The sequence below is a fragment of the Aethalodelphis obliquidens genome, unplaced genomic scaffold (genome assembly GCF_003676395.1).
Source record: "Aethalodelphis obliquidens isolate GAN/ISIS:26980383/991018 unplaced genomic scaffold, ASM367639v1 scaffold23, whole genome shotgun sequence".
Taxonomy (NCBI): Eukaryota; Metazoa; Chordata; class Mammalia; order Artiodactyla; family Delphinidae; genus Aethalodelphis; species Aethalodelphis obliquidens.
The window spans coordinates 22,728,970-22,751,045 of NW_020837967.1; the positions used below are offsets into that span (position 1 = coordinate 22,728,970).

The 22,076-nt window shown below is 39.0% G+C and overlaps 1 protein-coding gene across 1 annotated transcript in view; it reads left to right on the forward strand.

Moving 5' to 3' along the window:
- The window catches only part of SLC39A12 (solute carrier family 39 member 12), a 68,621-nt gene extending 59,089 nt beyond the window's left edge, over nucleotides 1-9,532 (forward strand). The window contains exon 11 of the mRNA XM_027122110.1: nucleotides 8,942-9,532. Coding sequence (XP_026977911.1) covers nucleotides 8,942-9,070 — 129 coding nt within the window. The 3' untranslated portion in view covers nucleotides 9,071-9,532. The remainder of the gene's footprint in view (nucleotides 1-8,941) is intronic.
- The last annotated feature ends 12,544 nt before the right edge of the window (nucleotides 9,533-22,076 follow it).

Genomic DNA, 22,076 nt, shown 5'->3' on the forward strand with positions numbered 1-22,076 from the left:
CATCATTAGCATCCAAAGTCAATATTTACATGAGGATTCGTGCTTGGTGGTGTACATTCTATGGGTTCTGACAAATGACATGTATTCCACCACTGTAGTATCAGACAGAATATTTTCCCTGCCCTAAAAATCCTCTGTGATCCTCCTGTTCATCCCTCCCTTTCCATTAACTCCTGGCAACCACTAATCTTTTTACTGTTTCCATAGTTTTGCCTGTTATTTCACTTAGTAATATACATTTACATTTTCCCCATGTCTTGATAGCTTTTTTTTTTTTTAAGCTTTGAATAATATTCAGTTGTCTGGATGTACCACCATTTACCTATCCATCTACCTACTGAAGGATGCCTTGGTTACTTCCAAGTTTTGGAAATTATGAATAAAACTGCTGTAAACATCCATGTGCAAGTTCTTCTATTAACATAAGTTTCCAAAATATTTGGGTAAATACTGAGGAATGTGATTTCTGGATCTTACCGATAAGAGAATGTTTAGTTCTGCAAAAAATATGCCACATGTCTTCCGAAGTGGCTGTACCATTTTGCATTCCCACCAGCAATGAATGAGAGTTCCTGTTGCCTCAGATCTTTGCCAGTATTTGGTGTTGTCCGTTTTTTGGATCTAGGCCATTCGAATAGGTGTGCAGCAGTATCTCATTGCCATTTTAATCTGGAATTCCCTGAAGTCATATGATGTTTAACATCTTTTCATATGATTATTTGCCATCGATATACCTTCTGCCTCCTTGGGGGAGGTGTCTTTTCAGCTCTTTTGCCCATTTTAAATATTGGGTTGTTTGTTTTCTTATTGTTGAATTTTAAGCGTTCTTTGTATATTTTAAACAGTCTTTTATTAGATGTGTCTTTTGCAAATATTTTCTCCCAGTCTCTGGCTTATCTTTTCATTCTCTTGATGTTATCAAGAGAAGAAGTTTTTAATTTAAATGAACTTCAGCTTGTCAGTGAGTTCGTTTGTGGATCATGTTTTTGATGTTGTATCTAAAAAGGCATTACCAAACCCAAGGTCATCTAGGTTTCACCTATATTATCTTCCAGTAGTTTTATAATCTTGTTTTTCATTTAAATCTGTGATTCATCTTGACTTAATTTTTATGAAAGTTCTGTGTATAGATTCATTATTTTTGCATGTGCATATCCAATAGTTCCAACACCATTTGTTTAAAAGACTTTGTTCCATTTTATTACTTTTGCTCTTCTGTCAAAGATCAGTTGACTATATTTATGTGGGTCTATTTCTGAGCTCTCTACTCTGTTCCATTGATCTGTTTGTCTATTCTTTTGCCAATACCACACTATCTTAATTACTGTAGCTTTATAGTAAGTCTTGACGTTCTTCTCCAACTTTATTCTTCTCCTTCAATATAGTGTAGGCTATTCTGTGTCTTCTGCCTCTCCATATAAACTTCAGAATCAGTTTGTCAATATCCACAAAATAACTTGCTGGGATTTTTATTTTGATTTGGATTGCATTGAATCTGTAGATCAAGTTGTGAAGATCTGACATCTTGACAATATTGAGTCTTCCTATTCATAAACATGCAATATCTCTCCATTCAGTTTTTCCTTGACATCTTCTGTTTGAGCTTTAGAGTTTTCCTCATATAGATCTTGCACATATTTGGTTAGATTTATACCTGAGTATTTCATTTTGGGTACTAATATAAATATATAAATGGTAATATATTTTTAATTCAAACTCCACTTGTTCATTCCTGGTAAATAGAAAAGCAATTGACTTTTGTATATTAACCTTGTATTCTGTAACCTTGATATAAGCATTTAATAGTTCCAGGAGCTTTGCTGTTGGTTCTTTTGGATTTTCTACATAGATGATCATGTCAAGTACAAATAAACACAGTCTTATTTTCACTTTCCCAATCTCTTTACCTTTTATTTCCTTTTCTTCTCTTACTGCATTTGCTAGGACTTCCAATACGATGTTGAAAAGCAGTGGTGGGAGGGGACATCCTTGCTTTGTGTCTGTTCTTATGGGAAAGCTTTGAGTTTCTCACCATTGAGTGAGAAGTTAGCTGTAAGCTTTTTATAGATGTTCATAGTGAATTTGAGGAAATTTCCCTCTATTCCTAGTTTACTGGGAGTTTTTATCATAAATGGGTGTTGAATTTTGTCAATGCTTTATACGCATCTATAGATAGGATCATGTGGTTTTTCTTTAGCCTGTTGATATTGGAATGTAGATTACATTAATTGGTTTTTGAATGTTAAACCAGGCTTGTATATGCCTGGGGTGAATCCCACCTTTTTGCAGTATATAATTCTTCTTACACGTTGTTGGATTTGAGTTGCTAATATTTTGTTGAGGATTTTTACAACTCTGTTCATGAGAAATATTGCTCTCTATTTTTCTTTTCTTGTAATATCTCTGTCTGGTTTTGGTGTTAAGACAACTCTGGCCTCTTAGAATGAATTAGAAAGTATTTCCTTTGCTTCTTTCTTTGGGAAGAGACTGTAGAGAACTGACACAATTTCTTCATTAAATATTTGATAGAATTCACCAGTGAATACATCTGGGTCTAGTGCTTTGGAAGGTTGTTAATTATTGATTCTATTTCTTTAATAGAAATAGGCCTATTCAGATGGTCTATTTCTTTTTGTGTTAGTTTTAGCAGATTGTGTCTTTCAAGGAATTTGTATATTTCATCTAGGTTATCAAATTTGTGGGCATAGAGTTATTCATAATATTCCTTTATTTTCCTTTTATTGTCCATGGATTTATTAGTGATGTCCCCTCTTTCATTTCTGGTATTGGTAATTTGTGTCTTCTGTCTTTATTTCTTAGTTAGCCTGGAAGAGGCTAATCTGTTTTATTGCTCTTTTCATGGAATCAACTTCTGGTTTTGTCGATTTTTCTCTATTGATTTCCTGTTTTCAATTTCATTGATTTCTGCTGTAATTTTTATTACTTCTTTTCTTCTTCTTTCTTTGGATTTAATTTGCTATTCTTCTTCTAGTTTCCTAAATTGGAAGCTTAGATTATTGATTTTAGATCTTTCTTTTTTTCTAACATATACATTCAATCATAAATTTCCCTCTATTCACTATGTTCACTGAATCCCACTAATTTTGATAAGTTGATTTTCATTTTCATCTAGGTCAAAATATTAATTTCTCCTGAGACTTCTTCTTGACTCATGTTATTTAGAACTGTGTTGTTTAATCTTCAGTATTTGGGGATGTTCCAGCTATTTTTCTGTCATAAATTTCTAGTTTAATTCCATTGCGATCTGAGATCAGACATTGTATGATTCCTATTCTTCTGAGTTTATTAAGCGTTATGGCTCAGAATGTGGTCTGTCTTAGTGAATGTTCCACGTGAGCTTGAGAAGAATGTGTGTTCTGCTGTGATTGGATGGAGTGGTCTGTAGATGTCAATTTTATCCAGCTGATTGACGGTCCAGCTCTTTAGTTCCACTTTGATCTTACTGATATTTTGCCTCCTGGATCTGTCCGTTTCTGAAAGAGGCGCGCTAAAGTCTCCAGCTATAATGGATCCATCTAGTTCTTCTTCCAGTTTTATCAGTTTTTGCCTCATGTATTTTGACATGCTGTTGTTAGGTGCATACACATTAAGGATTGTTACGTCTTCTTGGAGCATTGACTCTTTTTTCCTTATCTAATGCCCATCTTTTTCCCTGATAACTTTCCTTGCTCTGAAGTCTGGAAGCTTGACGGCATTTTTCTCCAATATTCACTGTGAGAACCTGGTAGAGCTCCTCTCAGTAAAATTCACAAAAGTGTGTGGGTGGAAGGCCTCCTTAAGACTGGTTCCCCCTGAAGCTTTTAACGCTTAGGCTTGTCTACACTCAGCCTCTAACGATCCATCACTTACAGCTCCAGTTTCCCTACCCTGGCGCTGGTTCCTACAAAAGTTCCTGCTTGTGGTTTCTGCTACAGTAAATTGTGATTCTCTCTCTGTGTCTTCTTGTCTTTCAATATGTAGGCCAGCAGTTTGCCCTGTGACCTCACTTCTCTGACATATCTAAGAAGGCTGGTTAACCTTTGAGGTTGTTCAGTTTTTCGCTTGTTAGGATGAATTGGTGACTTGTAATCTCCTTACATGCCATACCAGAATCCAGAAGTCTTCGATATTCAACTGTCGACGGGAAAAAAAAAGCACAACGTGAGAGCTGTGAGTTAAGTTTTATTGGGGCAAAATGAGGACTATAGCCCGGGAGACAGCATTTCAGATAGCTCTGAGAAACTGCTTCAGAGAGGTGGGGGGGAAGGTCAGTATATATGTGGTTTTAGTGAAGGGGGAGTCCATGCAATCAAGCACATATTTTTTGCAGAAGGTTTCTGCTAATCTCATGATTAGCTAGTCACGAGGAGCAGATGTCAGCATGAAGGATTTTAGTGTTTTTTCTAGATAAGAGGAGATGCAAGATTTGGGCTCATAAAATCATCTCCTGAAAATATCTAATTATCTGAGGACCTGTTGTGCCAGTTTTCTCCAGAGCACAGAGCACCTCATTTCTGATCTCCACCCTGAACTCCTTTCAGGAGGTGTAGAAGGTCAGCAGCCGCATCGGCTCATAATTTAATCCTTAGAGGTAGCTGGCAAGTGCCAATTTGTAGGTGACACAACTATTAAGTGTACAGTTGCACATGCAAACAGATCATTGCAGATTTGCCAACCAAATGGTGACTTCCATTAACAAGTTTCCATTTTGTTCTTAGAAGTGACCCTTCTGCAAGGACAAAATTAAGCCATTTACAAATGTGACAGACCAACCCATTGCATGTGTGCCCCTAAAGAGTTTAAACATTATTAGGACACCCTACAAAAAGGCTTCTGAGGTTTTTTTCCTCATCATGTTTCTTAGGAATAAGCATGGTTCTTCTTACCAAAGGCAAATACATACCCGACTCAGTGTGCACGATGGGTCTTAAGGTCCCTCTGAAAAGAAGATGGCACAAACCAGTTGTTAGTTGTGCTTCATGAATGGAGAAACATATCATTTCTCTTGAAAGTTGGTGACGCCAAAAGCTATGGATTCCTGAGAGGGGAAGAATATTTGCATTGCAATTTTACCTTCATAAGGGATATCGCCAAGTGTCTTCCACAAATGAATGTTGAACTTCTATATTTGAATTGTACATTGTTAATAATGAAAGGCCTTTGAAATTTTTAGTGTATTATATCAATAGAAATATTGGACACTGAGATTTCTTTTTTAGCATGTACATTTATGAACCGTAATGAAGGTAAATGTTGCAAAATCCAGTAATTGATGTTTAATGACACCAACAAGGAAGCGTTTTCAGAATACCAGTGGAAATGGACAGAGAAGTCTTTGTATGGCCTGGGAGTGCGAACCTTAGATGTACAAGAAGGAGAGACAGAATCTTAGTTTCAGAGGATATTTTAAAGACCACCCTTTTTTTGTGACAAGTCCTCCCTAGTATCTAATTACTACATGGTACATGATATTAGTATTTATCCACTTTCCTTCCTGATGTGTTCTAGCTTCTCTGTGAACATTCATTTTAAAGCTTCAGTTTAACTAAGGATACAGTTATCGGGAAGGACTCAAGTGTAAAACATTTATTTACTATCACTTTCTAAAATGTTCAGAAATCCTAGTCAGCAGTTGACCATCATAACTACCTCTGAATTAGTTAATAGAACTTGCAAGGACAATTATCTGTAGAAAAATCACCGTCACTATGTGGACTTTGCGCATCTCAGGGAATTTCTTTCCTGTGCCTGCTTGAAAATTTAAAAAAAGAACTTAGTGGTATGTTAAAGAGTTGCATCTTAGGTCAAGATTGTTTTCCAGAAAATTACAACACCTTGACTATCATATCTTGACATTCACTGATCTGACTTGAGGAACTTGCCAAGCATGGAGGTTAAAAAGGAAGGACTTTCTACTTCAAGGTTTTCGAATATCTGGAAGAAATCGAAAGAACATTTCTCCTAGTGCTATCTCTGGGCAAGGCTGTCTTACTAACATTTCTCATCTTTTTTCTCTACATTTTACTTCAATGTTAACACACTCTATCCATCATTTCACCCCTCTGGTCTTAGGTTATAAATCAACATCTGTAAAACTGTTCAATAACAGAATTTAATTGCCCTGGAGGAAAAGGGGTCTTTTCTCACTCGAAAGCCAGGGAAAATGGTGGCATTTAACCTCTTGCTGGGCATTTTAAAAAGAGGAAAAGAACAATAAATGCTCTTGAAAATTAATTCAAATGGACCTTTATTTTCCTTCAAAATTTGCTGACTGAAATTATTTTAAAAATGTGAGTAGGACTTCCCTGGTGGCGCAGTGGTTAAGAATCCACCTGCCAATGCAGGGGACATGGGTTCAGGCACTGGTCCAGGAAGATCCCACATGTTGTGGAGCAATGAAGCCTGTGTGCCACAACTACTGAGCCTGCGCTCTAGAGCCCGCGAACCACAACTACTGAGCCTGAGTGCCTAGAGCCTGTGCTCCTCAACAAGAGAAGCCACCGCAACGAGAAGCTCGCACACAATGAAGAGGAGCCCCCGCTCGCCGCAACTAGAGAAAGCCCACATGCAGCAATGAAGACCCAACGCAGCCAAAAATAAATAAATAAAATATAAATAATTTTTTTTTAAATGTGGGTAGATTTGGAGCAAGTGAAATACTGTGATCAGATGTGGTCTGAGCCTTGGCATTTTATGTTTGTATCTTTTGGAAAGACTTTCTGCAGAACTCTCTGGTATTTTGGTATGTACCCAAGAGATATTACGGTTCACATATCATCCACAGTCATCCAAAAGAGGGCCAAGTATTGTCTCAAAAGCAAGCTTAGCTGGGTTTTCTTACCAAACCACGTGGACATGGGAAGTTCAGACAGGCCACCCAAATTGAGATCAAAGCTTCCATATCAGGGTGAGAATCTCCTTAAAGGGTTTTGAAATGTTGATTTTCATTGTTTGTCTGTTTCTATAGGTGTACAAAGTTAGTCTGTTATAGCTTTTTTTCCAGTGCATATCGTCTGCCTTAAAAACAGAATCAGTAATGTGATGTGTTTTATGACAAAGGCAGTGTGATATCTGTATATTCTACTACGTATTTTTATCACATGCAATGGCTAGTTTATGCCTAATGGGACATTTTTAGTGTTTGCATTTTCTATTTTTTTCTAATTAGTTAGAAATGTATTGGCCATAATAGACAGAGGTGAATTTCAGATAGAAAGCTGGTCTTTGTAGGTGTTTGTATATCCTCTACAATAATGAGATGACCTGGCTCCTTGTCTTGGTTCTGACATCATGTCTGTGTGCCTTTGGATAAGTCGTCATCCTCCTTGAGCCAGTGTTTCCTCATAACTGAAAGGAGTTAATAATTTTACCTCTTACAGGGTTATGAGGAGTAAACAGGAGAGGGGGAAAGATATAAGAAAGGGCATGATAAAATGGATGTAAATGAAAGCAAATGTCACATAAGACCTTCTGCCAGGGCATCCTGAAAGGCCTCGAGGGAAAGGTGAGCTGCTAGAAGGTACCCCTGAATGGATGGCACGTTATCACAGAGCCAATTATTTTGATTTTTTAAAAAAAAGCAAGGGATACCATTTGCAGCAATATGGATGGACCTAGAGATTATCATACGAAGTGAAGTAAGCCAGACAAAGAAAGACAAATACCATATGATATGACTTATATGTGGAATCTAAAAAAATGACACAAAGGAACTTATTTACGAAACAGAAAGAGACTCACAGATACAGAAAACAAACTTACGGTTACCAACCGGGAAAGGGAGGTGGTGGGAGGGATAAATTAGGAGTTCGGGATTAACATGTACACACGACTATATATAAAATAGATAATCAACAGGGCCTACTGCATAGCACAGGGAACCCTACTCAATATTTTGTAATAACCTATAAGGGAAAAGAATCTGAAAAGGTATATATATACCGGATGCTCCCATACAGGCATGAAAAACTACATCAGCCTGTTTTCCACTGCCATAAATCTAAAGCCCTTGCATAGTTTTTACGTTTGGCCTTTCTCTTGCTAGGTAAAAGAACCCAGTAGTTCTCAATCAGAGGTGGTTTTTAGCCCCCACGGGACATTTGACAATGTCTGGAGACATTCTTGGTTGTCATGACTAGGGGCAGACGTACAACTGACGTCTAGTGGATAGAAATCAGGGATGCTGCTAAACATCCTTCAGTACACAGGAGAACTCCCACAACAGAGAATCCTCTAGCCCCAAACGTCAGCAGTGCCAAGGCGGAGTTCAGTCTCCAACCCATGTTGACCTGAGCCTGTGCGCCAATAGCAATGACTGTCATGAGAGATATACTCGCTCTGACCTTCTCAGGGTGAGGGATTCGAAAGAATGTGAGACAAACACAGTGAGGCATTTCACACAGATGCTTGAGTGAACGTTTCCCTCTAAATGGCGTACGGCACTTCACAAACATAAAGCGGTTGCCATTTCTCTCTCCGAGAATAAAATATAGCCTTAGGAGATGATGCCTTTATTGTTCCAAAGGTCAGGAAGACCTCGGTCATCATTTTGAAAAGAAACAAGTATGTGCTTCGTAATAGCCAGTGAATTTAGCAACTTCATAAACCCAACAGAACGATCAAAAACGATACCTTTCATTTATTATCTATTGCACATTGAAGCATTTTCCAAAAATAAAAATAAGAGTTGGGTTTGCTTTCCGTTGATAGGTCTGTCATTTTAAGATTTCTGGTATCACTAAGATCCTTCTAACCAAATCAAATGGCTTAATTTATCTAATGTTTTAGAATTTTGGTAAGAGTAGGTATTAAACATTTTGTAACTGGGGAATTTGAAAGGTTATTAAGTTCTGAATAACAGAGTCTCTCATGTTTTCCCACCAAACTTTTCCCAGCAGTGAATATATCTGGATCTTATTCTGGTTTTTTATTCTTTTTTTAGCTTCCTGAAATGACTCATGTTCAAACACAGCGACCGTGGTTGATGTTTCTCCTGCAGAACTTTGGACTGACCCTAGGTTGGCTTTCCCTCTTACTCTTGGCTATATATGAACAAAATATTAAAATATAAGTTGAGTCTCAAAATCCTTCAAAAATCAATTTCAATGGCATCATTTTGTTTCATTTGTTGTATTCTATAGTGATTTATAAATTAAATATTTTTATCTTAGGTGAAGTATGTCTTTTAGTTCATTAACTTACTGATTTTATAATGCAATTTTGTTTCTATAGTGTATAAATGTTAGGTTGTACTTAATTGAATTTTTGTTGTTAGTTTCCAACACTGTGATGGAACTCACACCTTTTTAGTAACTCATACGCTCTAAATTAATTCTAGTAAGCTTCCAAAAAAATTTTTTTCCCTAGTAAAGGATGTTTGTTTGTAGTATTTGAAGTGGACAAACGTCTGTTGGGTTAAAATCTGCTGTAACTTCTTTGATGTCAATAATATATTTTTTGTGTGTATGTGAGATTATAAACCATAAGCAAACTAAATTACAAACAAATGTAATAAAGTCTTGTTTTAATGTGATGGTTTGTATTACCTTCTGTTACTGGATGTCAGATTCTGAATCAACGCTAAAAAAAAAAACCAATATAGAATAGTTCACCTGAAAGTGTGACCCACTGGCTAAGAAATGCTCATAAATGAGCAAACTTGGGAATTTTAAAGGCTACTGTGTCAGCACTCTTCTCTATAAGCAGCAAAGGAAATCTGTTCTCGGCAAAGAGAACTGGAAACAAAAGGTGAAATTCAAAAAATTTTAACATAAAACTTGAGTCGGGCAGTAGATGTAATGCGTAAAGTGTCACAGATTTGACAGAGTGTGTTGATGAGAATAATATTACTAAGTGAAACATATTTTTATGCTCTTTCTGAGGAAATATAGAACCCTAAACATTATTTAAGTAGGTAAGGTCATGAAATGTACAAGCAACATTCCTGATAACCTAGCAAAATCATTAAAATAGAAAATAACTCTGGCTTTAGTCATTTTTCTTGGAAAACAGATGCCTACTATTTTTCTTATTTTTTAATGAGATATCTTGACAAGGGAAAAAAGCCCATTTTACTGCCAGAATGACTCATGGCGCTGCATCAAATACATCTACTTCCTCACTTACCAGTAGAGAGTCTTTGCCACGTGCACCCAAACACAATCTTCTTCAACCTTTCTTTGATTGCAGAATGAGGGGGGTTTCCCCTTCAGTTGTCGTTAGAGCTTCATTTAAGGGAGTATCATGACGTAATGCAATAGTGCTCTGGCTTCGGCGGACATTAGGACCGATGGAGGGTGTTTCCCAGTGTAGACTGCTGGGCTTCATCCCTAGAGTTTCTGAGGCTGTAAGTCTGCGGTGGGGCTTGATTTTGAACTGCTTCCAGGTGATGCTGAGGCTGCCGGTTGGATGCCCCGCCCCCCGCCCGAGCTTCACTGGCGTGATGGAGATCAGACACACCTGGCGTCAGGAAAGCGCAGGCGCACGACTCTTGCCCCATTAAGTTGATTAACGCCCGACAAGCCTCACACTAGACCTGAGTTCCTAGGCTGAAGGCCCCTGCTCTTTCCACCTTGCCTGTGAGCGTCGGTTCAGCCGCGGGAGTTACCGGATGAAGAGTTCGCAGGTAGCGCTTTTATTCATCTCTGCCTTGAAAGGTAAGCGGCCCCGACACGTAGAGCTTTGTCGTCCTTTTATTGGAGGATAATATGTCGCTGAACAAAACCGCTTGGTACAGGTCGACGTGGTGTGGAGGTTACGCAAAAGAAGCACCTGGAACCAACCGTGTTTGGGTTTCTATGAGCACGTTCTGATTTGGGCGTGAAGCCTTAACTTAAGCCAGTTTAGTTAGAAAAACTCTGATGGATGAGTTTGTTCCCAGTTCAAGTTTAGAGTAGTTTGGGGCTTGGCTAAATTAAACATCTTTTTTTTTTTTTTGCGGTACGCGGGCCTCTCACTGTTGTGGCCTCTCCCGTTGCGGAGCACAGGCTCCGGACGCGCAGGCTCAGCGGCCATGGCTCACGGGCCCAGCCGCTCCGTGGCATGTGGGATCTTCCCGGACCGGGACACGAACCCGTGTCCCCTGCATCGGCAGGCAGACTCTCAACCACTGCGCCACCAGGGAAGCCCCTAAATTAAACATCTTGATGTGAGCTACTCTGTAACCTTCAAGTTAGAGTGGGTTTAATTTCTTTTTAAATTTTATTGAAGTCTAGTTGAGTTACAATGTTGTATTAATTTCTGCTGCACAGCAAAGTGACTCAGTTACACATATATATCTTTTTCATATTCTTTTCCATGACGGTTTATCACAGGGTATTGAGTATAGTTCCCTGTGCTGTACAGTAGGACCTTGTTGTTTACCCATCCTATAGACACTCGTTTGCATCTGCTCATCTAGGGTGGGTTTAATTTGACGTTGGATGAGGTGGTGCCGAGGATGTAGAGGGATTAACAGGAGTCAGCTGTCGGGAGGATTTGGAGGGACATTTTCAGTGAGTATTTTGCAACCCAACACCAGTGTGCTCTGGTTGTAAGCAAAGACCTGGCCATCAGAGGTCATCTGCGAGGGTCATCCTAAGCATAGGATGTAGTGGCTCCTGAGGGTACCTTTCTGGGTTGGCCATCCCTCCCCCCATGCTACCTTATACCTGGCTCTGTGTTAATCCTTACCAGCAACCCGATAGCTTGAGCTGGACCTCCAGCCTCAAGCAATCTTAAAAATTGATAGAAGTTCTCTTCTCCTCAAAATTGAGTGGCAATGATAAAAATAGTATGACGACTTTTTGCCTTCTAAATATGGACAGAGTCTAAACTTGGGGTGGCTGACCATGGTCATCCTCTCAGTCATGTAAGTTATGTGTTACTCACTGAGCTTTGGGGTAAATGGTGTTATCCTTGAAACCAGATTTCACAATAACGTTAGGAGTATTTCTGTTTAGTAGGCCTAAATTTAGGATTACACTGTATTTCTACTCGCTGATTGATTTGTTTTTTAGTCACTGAACTAGAAATGCTCCCGGAGGAATAAAAACCAAGGAGCAGGTCATACAGAAATCTTATTTGAACATCCATCACCCACTGACAGGGCCCTCTTTAGGGAAAGGAGAATTGGTGTCATGTTACTGTGAGGCAGAATTCAGGGCCTGGGAAGGTGGTTCCAATGCCACGTGCTGACCAGGACCAGGGTGTATATAAATATGGCCATAAATCACAGCCATGATCACCCCTCCGCCACCCCTTCCAGAAGCCAGACTTTGGAGATGCCACCGTGCCTCTCTCTGTAAGAGGCCCCTCTCAGGATACTGCACCTTTTTTTTTTTTTTTTTCTTTTTTGCGGTACGGTGTTGTGGTCTCTCCCGTTGCGGAGCACAGGCTCAGGACGCGCAGGCTCAGCGGCCATGGCTCCTGGGCCCAGTCGCTCTGCGGCTGTGGGATCTTCCCAGCCCGGGGCACGAACCCACGTTCCCTGCATCGGCAGGCAGACTCTCAACCACTGCGCCAGCAGGCGAGCCCGATACTGCACTTTGACAACTTCCTTTCCTCTTCGAAGCTGGAGGGGAAGGGTTGGATTGTGACGATGCTGGTTGCTAGGGTAGACTGGACCAATCAGGTTGGGGCTCTTGTGTGCATTAAGAATTCAGGCGCTAAACTGGAATCCCAGCAATGCCACTTAATAAACTTAGAACTTCTTTGAGCAATTTTTATTTCTGTAAAATAGGGCTAAAAATAGACCCTGCCTTGTGAGATTGTGGTGGGGTCAGTATGAGATGCTTACTGTTCCTGAAGCACAGTGCCTGGAGAATACTGAAGGCTCGATAAATATTAAATCAACATCGTCATCACCACCATCATCATCAGTATCCCGTTCTTTTATCACATTTTCACAGTTTACCTCTCGGGGCTGTACCTCGGCTCATGGAAATGTCTTTCCTTGGTAGGGAATGGAGATCAAACCTTTTTATGTCTTTACAATCTTCTACTCAAGCCTCCAAACCAGTCACTCAAATATTTCCTTACTGTTTTTTCACCTTGACTCACTTCCAGAGCCGGAGAGATGGTGGGGGGCCCTCTGGTTGACCCCAGTCTGCCATCTCCTCTGGGAAACCTCCCTCCAAGTGTCATAATGCTTACACCCAGCGTGAGCCCCTCTCTCTTATTCTTTATCTTATTTATTTATTCTTGTTGCCCAGAGGCACTCACTTTATTTTATTTTAAACTTTTTATTTTATGTGGAGCATAGTTGATTAACACTGTTGTGTTAGTTTCAGGTGTACAGCAAAGTGATTCAGTTATACATATACACGTATCCATTCTTTTTCAAATTTTTTTCCCATTTAGTTGTTACATAACATGGAGCAGAGTTCTCTGTGCTATGCATCAGGTCCTTGTTGGTTTTCTATCTTATATATAGTAGTATGTATATGTCAATCCCGAACTCCCTGACTATAAGCAAAACCTATTATGTTCCACCTGATCACACTTCTAAGGATCTGGAGGTTGAATAAGGGAAGCTGATGGAGAGGAACCTGTCTGAGGTCATGGCTATGGTCACAACTTGATTTCAATTCAGAGCCCAAAGGAGTTCAGCCCACTGCCCCTGTTGCCAATGTACCTGTTGCACCTGCTGCTGAGGGAACGTGACCAGCTCTGAAAAGAGTCCAGGGTCCATGAGGCGTCACCCTCAGGAGTGCTGGCTTGTTCAAACAGGGCAGGTGCCCTCCAGCTGGAGGTACACATAGCTGCCCTGGACAGCAGGGGCACCATGGACAGCGGCGCCAACTCGCCCAGTGGATGTTCCTACCTGCCCTGGCACCCATGTGTGGGGGGCAATGAGCCCCCCATGGTCAAGCTTTTACCTCCATAGGCACATCTCAAAACCCACTGGAAATCATAGGAAGTTTGAGAAGCCAAAGAGAGTTTTCCAAGTCCAAAGTGATCTAACCCCATGTGAAGGGCCTGTGAAATGTACTTGCACACCTGCCCTCCCCCTACCACAACATTCATGTCTCAGAGACAGACTTTCTCATACGGACCTTCCCCCCACCTCCCAGCCCATCCCCCCACCACTGCTTAACCCGCTTTGCAAAGCCTCTTGCTTCTTAGAGGCTTGCTTTCTTTGTATGATAAATCCCTCCATCTCCCTAGTCATATTGACCAGTATAAAAAGAGGAAGATCTTCCTCTTCCCCTGCCCACAGAGACAGGTGCTGCCAGCTGGGACCCACCTAGGCTCTCACCAATTCCCACCCCTACCCTTGACTTTACACAAAATTTTGGAAAGTATCCAGGATTTCTGGTTTATGGATTAGTTTTGTTTCACAATCTCAGCATTTCCCTTAAATAGCTATGCAGAGTGCCCCTAGACTCAGCCCACAGCATCCCAGCATGCTGGTGCAAGAACCAACCTCAGAGATTTAATTCAACTCTTTGATTTTATAATGGTGATGTAATAGCAAATCTTTTTATAGTGCTTACGAGGTGCCAGATACTATTAAAGGTGCTTTATAAGACTCATTTAATTCTCTTAAGAAGCCTGGAAGTATAGGCGAAACACTCTTTTCATCCCCCCTTTTACAGATGAAGAAACTGAGGCCCAGAGGGGTCAGTTAACTTGCCCAAGGTTCAGAGCTAAGGCAGGCTGGCTCCAGCATCTGTGACCTCAATCCCTGCAACACACAGCCTCTATAGAGAAGAAGTTGAGGTTTGGAGAGTCTAAATGACAGCCCAAGCTCTTACCTCTGTAAAGGCGTTGACCAAGGACTCAGCTCGAGATCTCAGATTTCTGGTCCAGCAATCTTAACAATTTTTACCATCCTCTCTGGTCCCAGTCAACCCTTCTCCTCTCTAAGGTCTCAGTCATTTAAGGTGGCTTTGCTTATTCTTGTTCATGTTAATTTCTTCCCATGAGGATCTACAGTCTATGCAGCATGGTTTTTTTTTTAATGGAAGTTATGATTTTCATACAACTTAACATCATTTAACAAATGAATTCTTTAAGTTCTAAAATTCCAAAAGGTTTCTAGGCTTAAGGATTTTTTTGTTAAAATATAATTGATATATTACATTATTTCTGGTGTACAACAGAATGATTCAGTGTTTGTGCATGTTGCTAAACAACAGGTCGAGTCAGCATCCATCACCACAGTAGTTACAACTCCTTTATTTCTTGTGATGAGAACTTTTAGGATCTACTCTCTTAGCAAGTTTCAAGCACACAAGACAGTATTATTAACTATAGTCAGCATGCTGTACTACGTCCCATAACTTATTTATTTTATAACTAAACGTTTGACACCCTTTGCCTATTTTGCCCACCCCTTACCCCCCGCCTCTGGCAACCACTAATCTGTTCTCTGTATCTGTGAGCTCATTGTTTTTGTTTTGGTTTTTAAATTTCACATAGAAATGAGATCATATGGTACTTATATTTCTCTGTCTGACCTCTTTCATTTAGTGTACTGCCCTCAAAGTCAGTCCATTTTATTGCAAATGGCAATATTTCATTCTTTTTTATGGCTGAATATATTTCATTGTACATAGGTGTATAATATATATATATATATATATATATATATCTCACATCTTCTTTATCCATTCGTCCATCAGGGACACTTAGGTTGCCTCCATATCTTTGGTATTGTAAACAGGGCTGCAGCGAACATGAGTGCAGAGATATCTTTTTTAAAAAAATAAATTATTTATTTATTTTGGCTGCGTTGGGTCTTCGTTGCTGCATGCGGGCTTTCTCTAGTTGCATCAGAGGGGGCTACTCTTTGTTGCGGTGTATGGGCTTCTCATTGCGGTGGCTTCTCTTGTTGTGGAGCACAGGCTCTAGGCACGTGGGCTTCAGTAGACATGGCACGTGAGCTCAGTAGTTGTGGCTCATGGGGTGTAGAGCGCAGGCTCAGCAGTTGTGGTGCACAGGCTTAGTTGCTCTGCGGCATCTTTCCGGACCAGGGCTCGAACATGTGTCCCCTGAGGCGGATTCTTAACCACTGTGCCACCAGGGATGTCCCTAGACATCTTTTTAAGTTAGTGTTTTTGTTGCCTTCAGATAAATACCAGAAGTGGAATCTTGGATCATATGGTAGTGATGTTTGAAGAATCTCCATACTGTTTTCCACAGTGACTGTACCAATTGACCTTCCAGCCAGCAGTGCACAATGATTCCCTTTTCTCCACATTCTCACCAACACTTGTCATTTTTAAAAAACAATAGCCATTCTAACAGATGTAAGGTGGTATCTCATTATGGTTTTGATTTGCATTTCCCTGATAAATAGTGATATTGAGCACCTTTTCATATACCTGTTGGCCATCTATATGTCTTCTTTGGGAAAATGTCTAATCATATCCTTTATTAGATATATGATTTGCAAATATTTTCTCTCATTTGGCAGGTTCACTTTCATTTTGTTGATAGTTTCCTTTGCTGTGCAGAAGCTTTTTAGTTTGATGTAGTTCCACTTGTTTATTTTTGCTTTTGTTGCCTTTGCTTTTTGTGTCAAATCCAAAAAATCATCACTAAGACTGATGTCAAAGAGCTTATTGCCTACGTTTTCTTCTAGGAGTTTTATGGTTTCAGGGCTTACATTCAAGTTTTTAATCCATTTTGAGTTAATTTTTGTGTATTTTGTAAGATAGTGGTCCAGTTTCATTCTTTTACATGTGGTGGTCCAGTTTTCCCAGACTGTTTATTCAAGAGACTGTCCTTTCCCCATTGTATATTCTTGGCTTTTTTATCATAAATTAATTGACCCTATATGCATGGGTTTATTTCTGGGCTCTCTATTCTGTTCCTTTGATCTATGTGTCTGTTTTTATGCCAATACCATACTGTTTTGATTACTACAGCTTTGTAAAGTAGTTTGGAATCAGGAAGTGTGATGCCTCTAGCTTTATTCTTTCTCACAATTGCTTTAGCTATTCAGGGTCTTTTGTGGATCTATACAAATTTTAGGACTGTTCCTTCTATTTCTGGGGAAAAATGCCATTGGAATTTTGATAGAGATTGCATTGGATCTGTAGATTGTTTTGGGTAGTATGGACATTGTAACAACATTAATTCTTCTAATCCATGACCATGGAGTATTTTTCCATTTATTTATATCTTCAGTTTCTTTCATCAATGTTTTATAGTTATCAGTGTACAAGTCTTTCACCTCCTTGATTATATTTATCCCTAAATATTTTAGTCTTTTTAATGCTGTTGTAAATGGGATTGCTTTCTTAAGTTCTCTTTCTGATAGCTTGTTGTTAGTATATAGAAATGCAACTGATTTTTGTATGCTGATTTTATGTCCTGCAACTGTACTTAATCCACTTTTTAGTTCTAACAGTCTTCAGGGTGTTCTCTTTGTAGTCTCATGTCATCTGCAAATAGTGGCAGTTTAAATTCTTCCTTTCTGATTTGGATACCTTTTCTTCCTTCCTCCCTCCCTCCCTTCCCGTCTTTATTCCTTCCCTTTTTTTTTTTTTTTTTGCCTAATTTCTCTGGCTAGGACTCCAATATTATGTTGAATAAAGTGATAAGTGTAGGCATCCTTGTCTTGTTCCTAATATTAGAGGAAAAGCTTTTAGCTTTTTCACCATTGAGTATAATGTTAGTTTTGGGCTTGTCATATATGGCCTGAATTGTGTTTAGGTATGTTTCCTCTACACCCACTTTGTTGAGAGATTTTATTTTAAAAAATGGTTGTTAAATTTTGTCAAGTGCTTTTTCTGAATCTGTTGGGATGATCGTGTGGTTTTTATTCTTTGTTTTGTTAATGTGATGTATCACATTGATTGATCTGTGGTTGTTTAACCATCCTTGGATCCCTGGAATTAATCCCACTTGATGCTGGTGTATGATCTTTTAATGAATTGTGGAATTTGGCTTGCTAATATTTTGTTGAAGATTCTTGTACCTGTTCATCAGGGATATTGGCCTGTAATTTTCTTTTCTTGTGGCATCCTTTTCTGGCTTTCATATCAGAGTAATGTTCGTCTTGAGAAAAAAGTTTGTTCCCTCCTCTTCTATTTTTTGGAAGAGTTTGAGGAGTGGTATTAATTCGTCTTTAAGTGTTTGGTAGAATCATCACTGAAGCCATCTGGTCCTGGACTTTTGTTTGTTGGAAGGTTTTTGATTACTAATTCAATCTCCTTACTAGGAATCAGTCTGTTCAGTTATTCTGTTCTTCATGGTTCAGTCTTGATATATGTTTCTAGCAACTTATCCAGTTCTTCAATGTTGTCCAATAACTGTTCATAGTAGTCTCTTACGATCCTTTGTTTTTCTGTGGTAACAGTTGTAATATCTTCTTTATTTCTGATTTTATTTATATGATTTGTCTCTCATTTTTTCTTGGTGGGTCAAGCTAAAGATTTGTCAGTTGTGTTTATCTTTTCAAAAAACCAGCTTTTAGTTTTATTACTGAGTCCAACCTCCTACTGCTCATCCCACGACAGGCCAGTAAATCAAGAGATGAATTGTTGGGGCAACGAATAGTGACTTTATTCAGAAAGCCAGCAGGTCAAAAAGACGGTAGACTAGTGGCCCAAAGAGCTATCTTACCCAAGTTAGAATTCAGGCTTGTTTTATACTGAAAGGGGAGGGAGTGTGGCTGTTTGTTGCAAACTTCTTGGTACTAGAATCCTTTATTCTTGCAGCTGTCCAAGTAAGTCTGGTCACAATGCTTCTACAAACCTCCAACAAGACAAATATGTTTGTCTGCAACTATTTGTTCTGCAACTGTTTATCTCTGTATGAATGGAAAAGTGTTATACTTTTAAAGGTCAGAGCTTTGAGAAGGGGATAGACTGTATATTTCAGGTTATAAGCAACATTCTTTTATGAAAGGTGCAGAACCAGCATGACTAAGCACAGGCAACAGAGCACAAAAGTTAGAGCTAAAGGAATAGATTCAATATGGAGTCAGGTTTGTTTCTCTCTGTTACAGTTTCACTGATATTTTCTGTTGTCTTTTTAGTGTCTATTTTACTATGAAATTCCACTCTGATCTTGTTATTTCTTTCCTTCTACTAACTTTGGAATTTATTTGTCTTTCTTTTTCTAGTTCCTTGAGGTATGAGGTTAGGTTGTTTAACTGATATTTTTCTAGTTTCTTGATGTAGGTACTAGGAACTTCCCTCTTAGAACTGCTTTTTCTGCATCCCTTAAGTTTTGGTATGTGGTATTTCCATTCTAATTTGTTTCAAGGTATTTTTTTGAATTTTCTTTGATTTCTTCTTTGACCTATTTATTGTTCAGTAGCATGTTGTTTAACCTTCACATATTTGTAAATTTTCCAGTTTTCTTCTTGTAATTGATTTCTAGTTTCATACCATTGTAATTGGAAAAAATGCTTGATGTGATTTCATTATTCTTAAATTTATTAAGATGGGCCTAACACGGTGGTCTAACCTGGAGAATATTTCATCTATGCTGGAGAAGAATGTATATTTTGTTGCTTTTCAATGAAATGTTCTGTATGTGTTTGATAAATTCATGTTGTCTAACGTGTCATTTAAGGCTAATACTTTCTTCCTGATTTTCTGTGTGAATGATCTATCCATTTGATGAAAGTAAGGTGTTGAAATCCTCTACTATTATTATTATTATTTTTCTTTTTTGCGGTACGCGGGCCTCTCACTGTTGTGGCCTCTCCTGTTGCGGAGCACAGGCTCCAGACGCGCAGGCTTAGCGGCCATGGCTCACAGGCCCAGCCGCTCTGCGGCATGTGGGATCTTCCCGGACCGGGGCACGAACCCGTGTCCTCTGCATTGGCAGGCGGACTCTCAACCACTGCGCCACCAGGGAAGCCCCCTCTACTATTATTGTATTGCTGTCTGTTTCTCCCTTTAGGTCTGTTAATATTTGCTTTATATATTTAGGTGCTCCTAAGTCAGTTGTGTAAATATTTACAAATGTTGTATCTTCTTGTTGAATTGACCCCTTTATCATTATATAATGACCTTCTTTGTCTCTTCTTACCGTCTTTGTCTTAAAGTGTACTTTGTCTGATATTTGTATAGGTGCCTGAGCTTTCTTTTGTTTTCCATTTGCATGAAATATCTTTTTCCACCCCTTCACTTTCAGTCTGTGTGTGTCCTTACATTTGAAGTGAATCTCCTATAGGCTGCATATAGATGGGTCTTGTTGTTTTATCCATTCAGCCACTCTATGTCTTTTGACTAGAGAATTTTAGTCCATTTACAGGTAAAGTGATTGACAGGTAAGTACATTTGACCCTTAAAAATGTGGGTTTCAACTGTATGGGTCCACTTATATGTGGAATTTTTTCAGTAGTAAAAACTATAATACTACACGATCTGTGGTTGATTGAATCCTTGGATGTGGAACTGTGGACACAGAGGAACTGTGGATGTGGAGGAACTACAAATACGGATGGCTGACTCTACGTTTTATGCAGACTTTTGGCTGTGTGGGGGGTCAGTGCCCCTAATCCCCATGTTGTTCAAGGCTCAACTGTACTTATTGACATTTTGTTAATTCTTTTCTGATTGTTTTTAATTCCTCTGTCTCTTTCTTCTTCCCTTGCCCTCTTCCTTTGTGATTTGATGATTTTCTGTAGTGAAAGTTTAGGTATCTTTCTTTTGATCTTTTGTGTATCTACAATTGGTTTTTGCTTTATGGTTACCATGAGACTTATATAAAACAACTTATATTTGTAACAATCCATATTAAGTTGCTAACAGCTTAAGTTGGAATGCATTCTAAAGCTCTACATTTTTACTTCCCCCACCCATGTTTTATGTTTTTGATGTCACAGTGTACATCTGTGTATCCATTAACAAATTATTGTAATTATGTTTTTTACTACTTTTGTCTTTTAAACTTCATATAGTTTTTAAGTCATCAACACACCACCATTACATTAGATTATTTTGAATTTTACTATATTTTTACCTTTACCAGTGAGATTTGTACCTTCACATGTTTCCCTGTTCCTAATCGGTGCCCTTTTGCTCAGCTTAAAGAAGTGCCTCTAACAGTTCTTGTAAGGCTGGTCTAGTGGTGATGCATTCCTTTACCTTCTGCTTGGCTGCAAAATTTTATCTTGCCTTCAACACTGAACAACAACTTTGTCAGGTAGAGTAGTCTTGCTTGACAGTGTTTTGTTTTGTTTTGTTTTGTTTTAGCTCTTTAAATATATCATGCCACTTCCTTCTGGACTGCCAAATGTCTGCTGAAAAAAATCTGCTGATAGTCTTATGGGGGTTCCCTTCTTAGTCTTATGGGGGTTCCCTTGTTTATAACAAGCTGTTTTTCTCTTGCTGCTTTTAAGATTCTCTCTTTGTCCTTAACTTTTGACCCTTAATTATAATGTGTCATAGTGTGGGTCTCTTTGAGTTCATCTTTTTTGGAACTCCCTGGGCTTCCTGGATCTGGATGTCTGTTTCCTTTCCCAGGTTAGAAACATTTTGAACCGTTATTTCTTCAAATAATTTTTCTGCTGCTTTCTCTCTCTCTTCTCCTCCTGGGACTCCCATAATGTGAATGTTGGCCTGCTTGATAGTGCCCCATACATCCCGTAAGCTGTCTTCACTCATTTTTCATTCCTTTTCCTTTTCGCTGTTCTAACTGGGTGAATTCCAATGCCCTGCTTTCGAGTTCATTCATCCTTTCTTTTGCTTCTTCTGGTCTGTTGTTGAACCCTTCTATTATATTTTTCGGTTGAGTTATTATATTCTTCAATTCTGTGACTTCTATTTGGTACTTTCTTATATTTTCTATCTCTTTGTTGAAACTCTCACTTTCTTCATCCATTCTTCTCTCAAGCTCAGTGAGTATCTTTATGACAATTATTGTGAACTTTTGATCAGGTAAATCACATATCTCCATTTCACTGAGGTCTTTTTCTGGGGTTGTAGCTTGTTCTTTCATTTGGAACATATTCTTCCATATCATCACTTTTTTCTTTAACGCTTTGCATTAGATGCATTAGATAAAACAGTCACTTCTCTCAGGCTTAAGGAGTGGCCTCATGTAGGAGATGAAACTTACTGTTCAGCGTTGCCCTAGATCTTGGTTGTGTCTCAAACCTTTGTGATTGTCTAAGCAGACTACTTTAC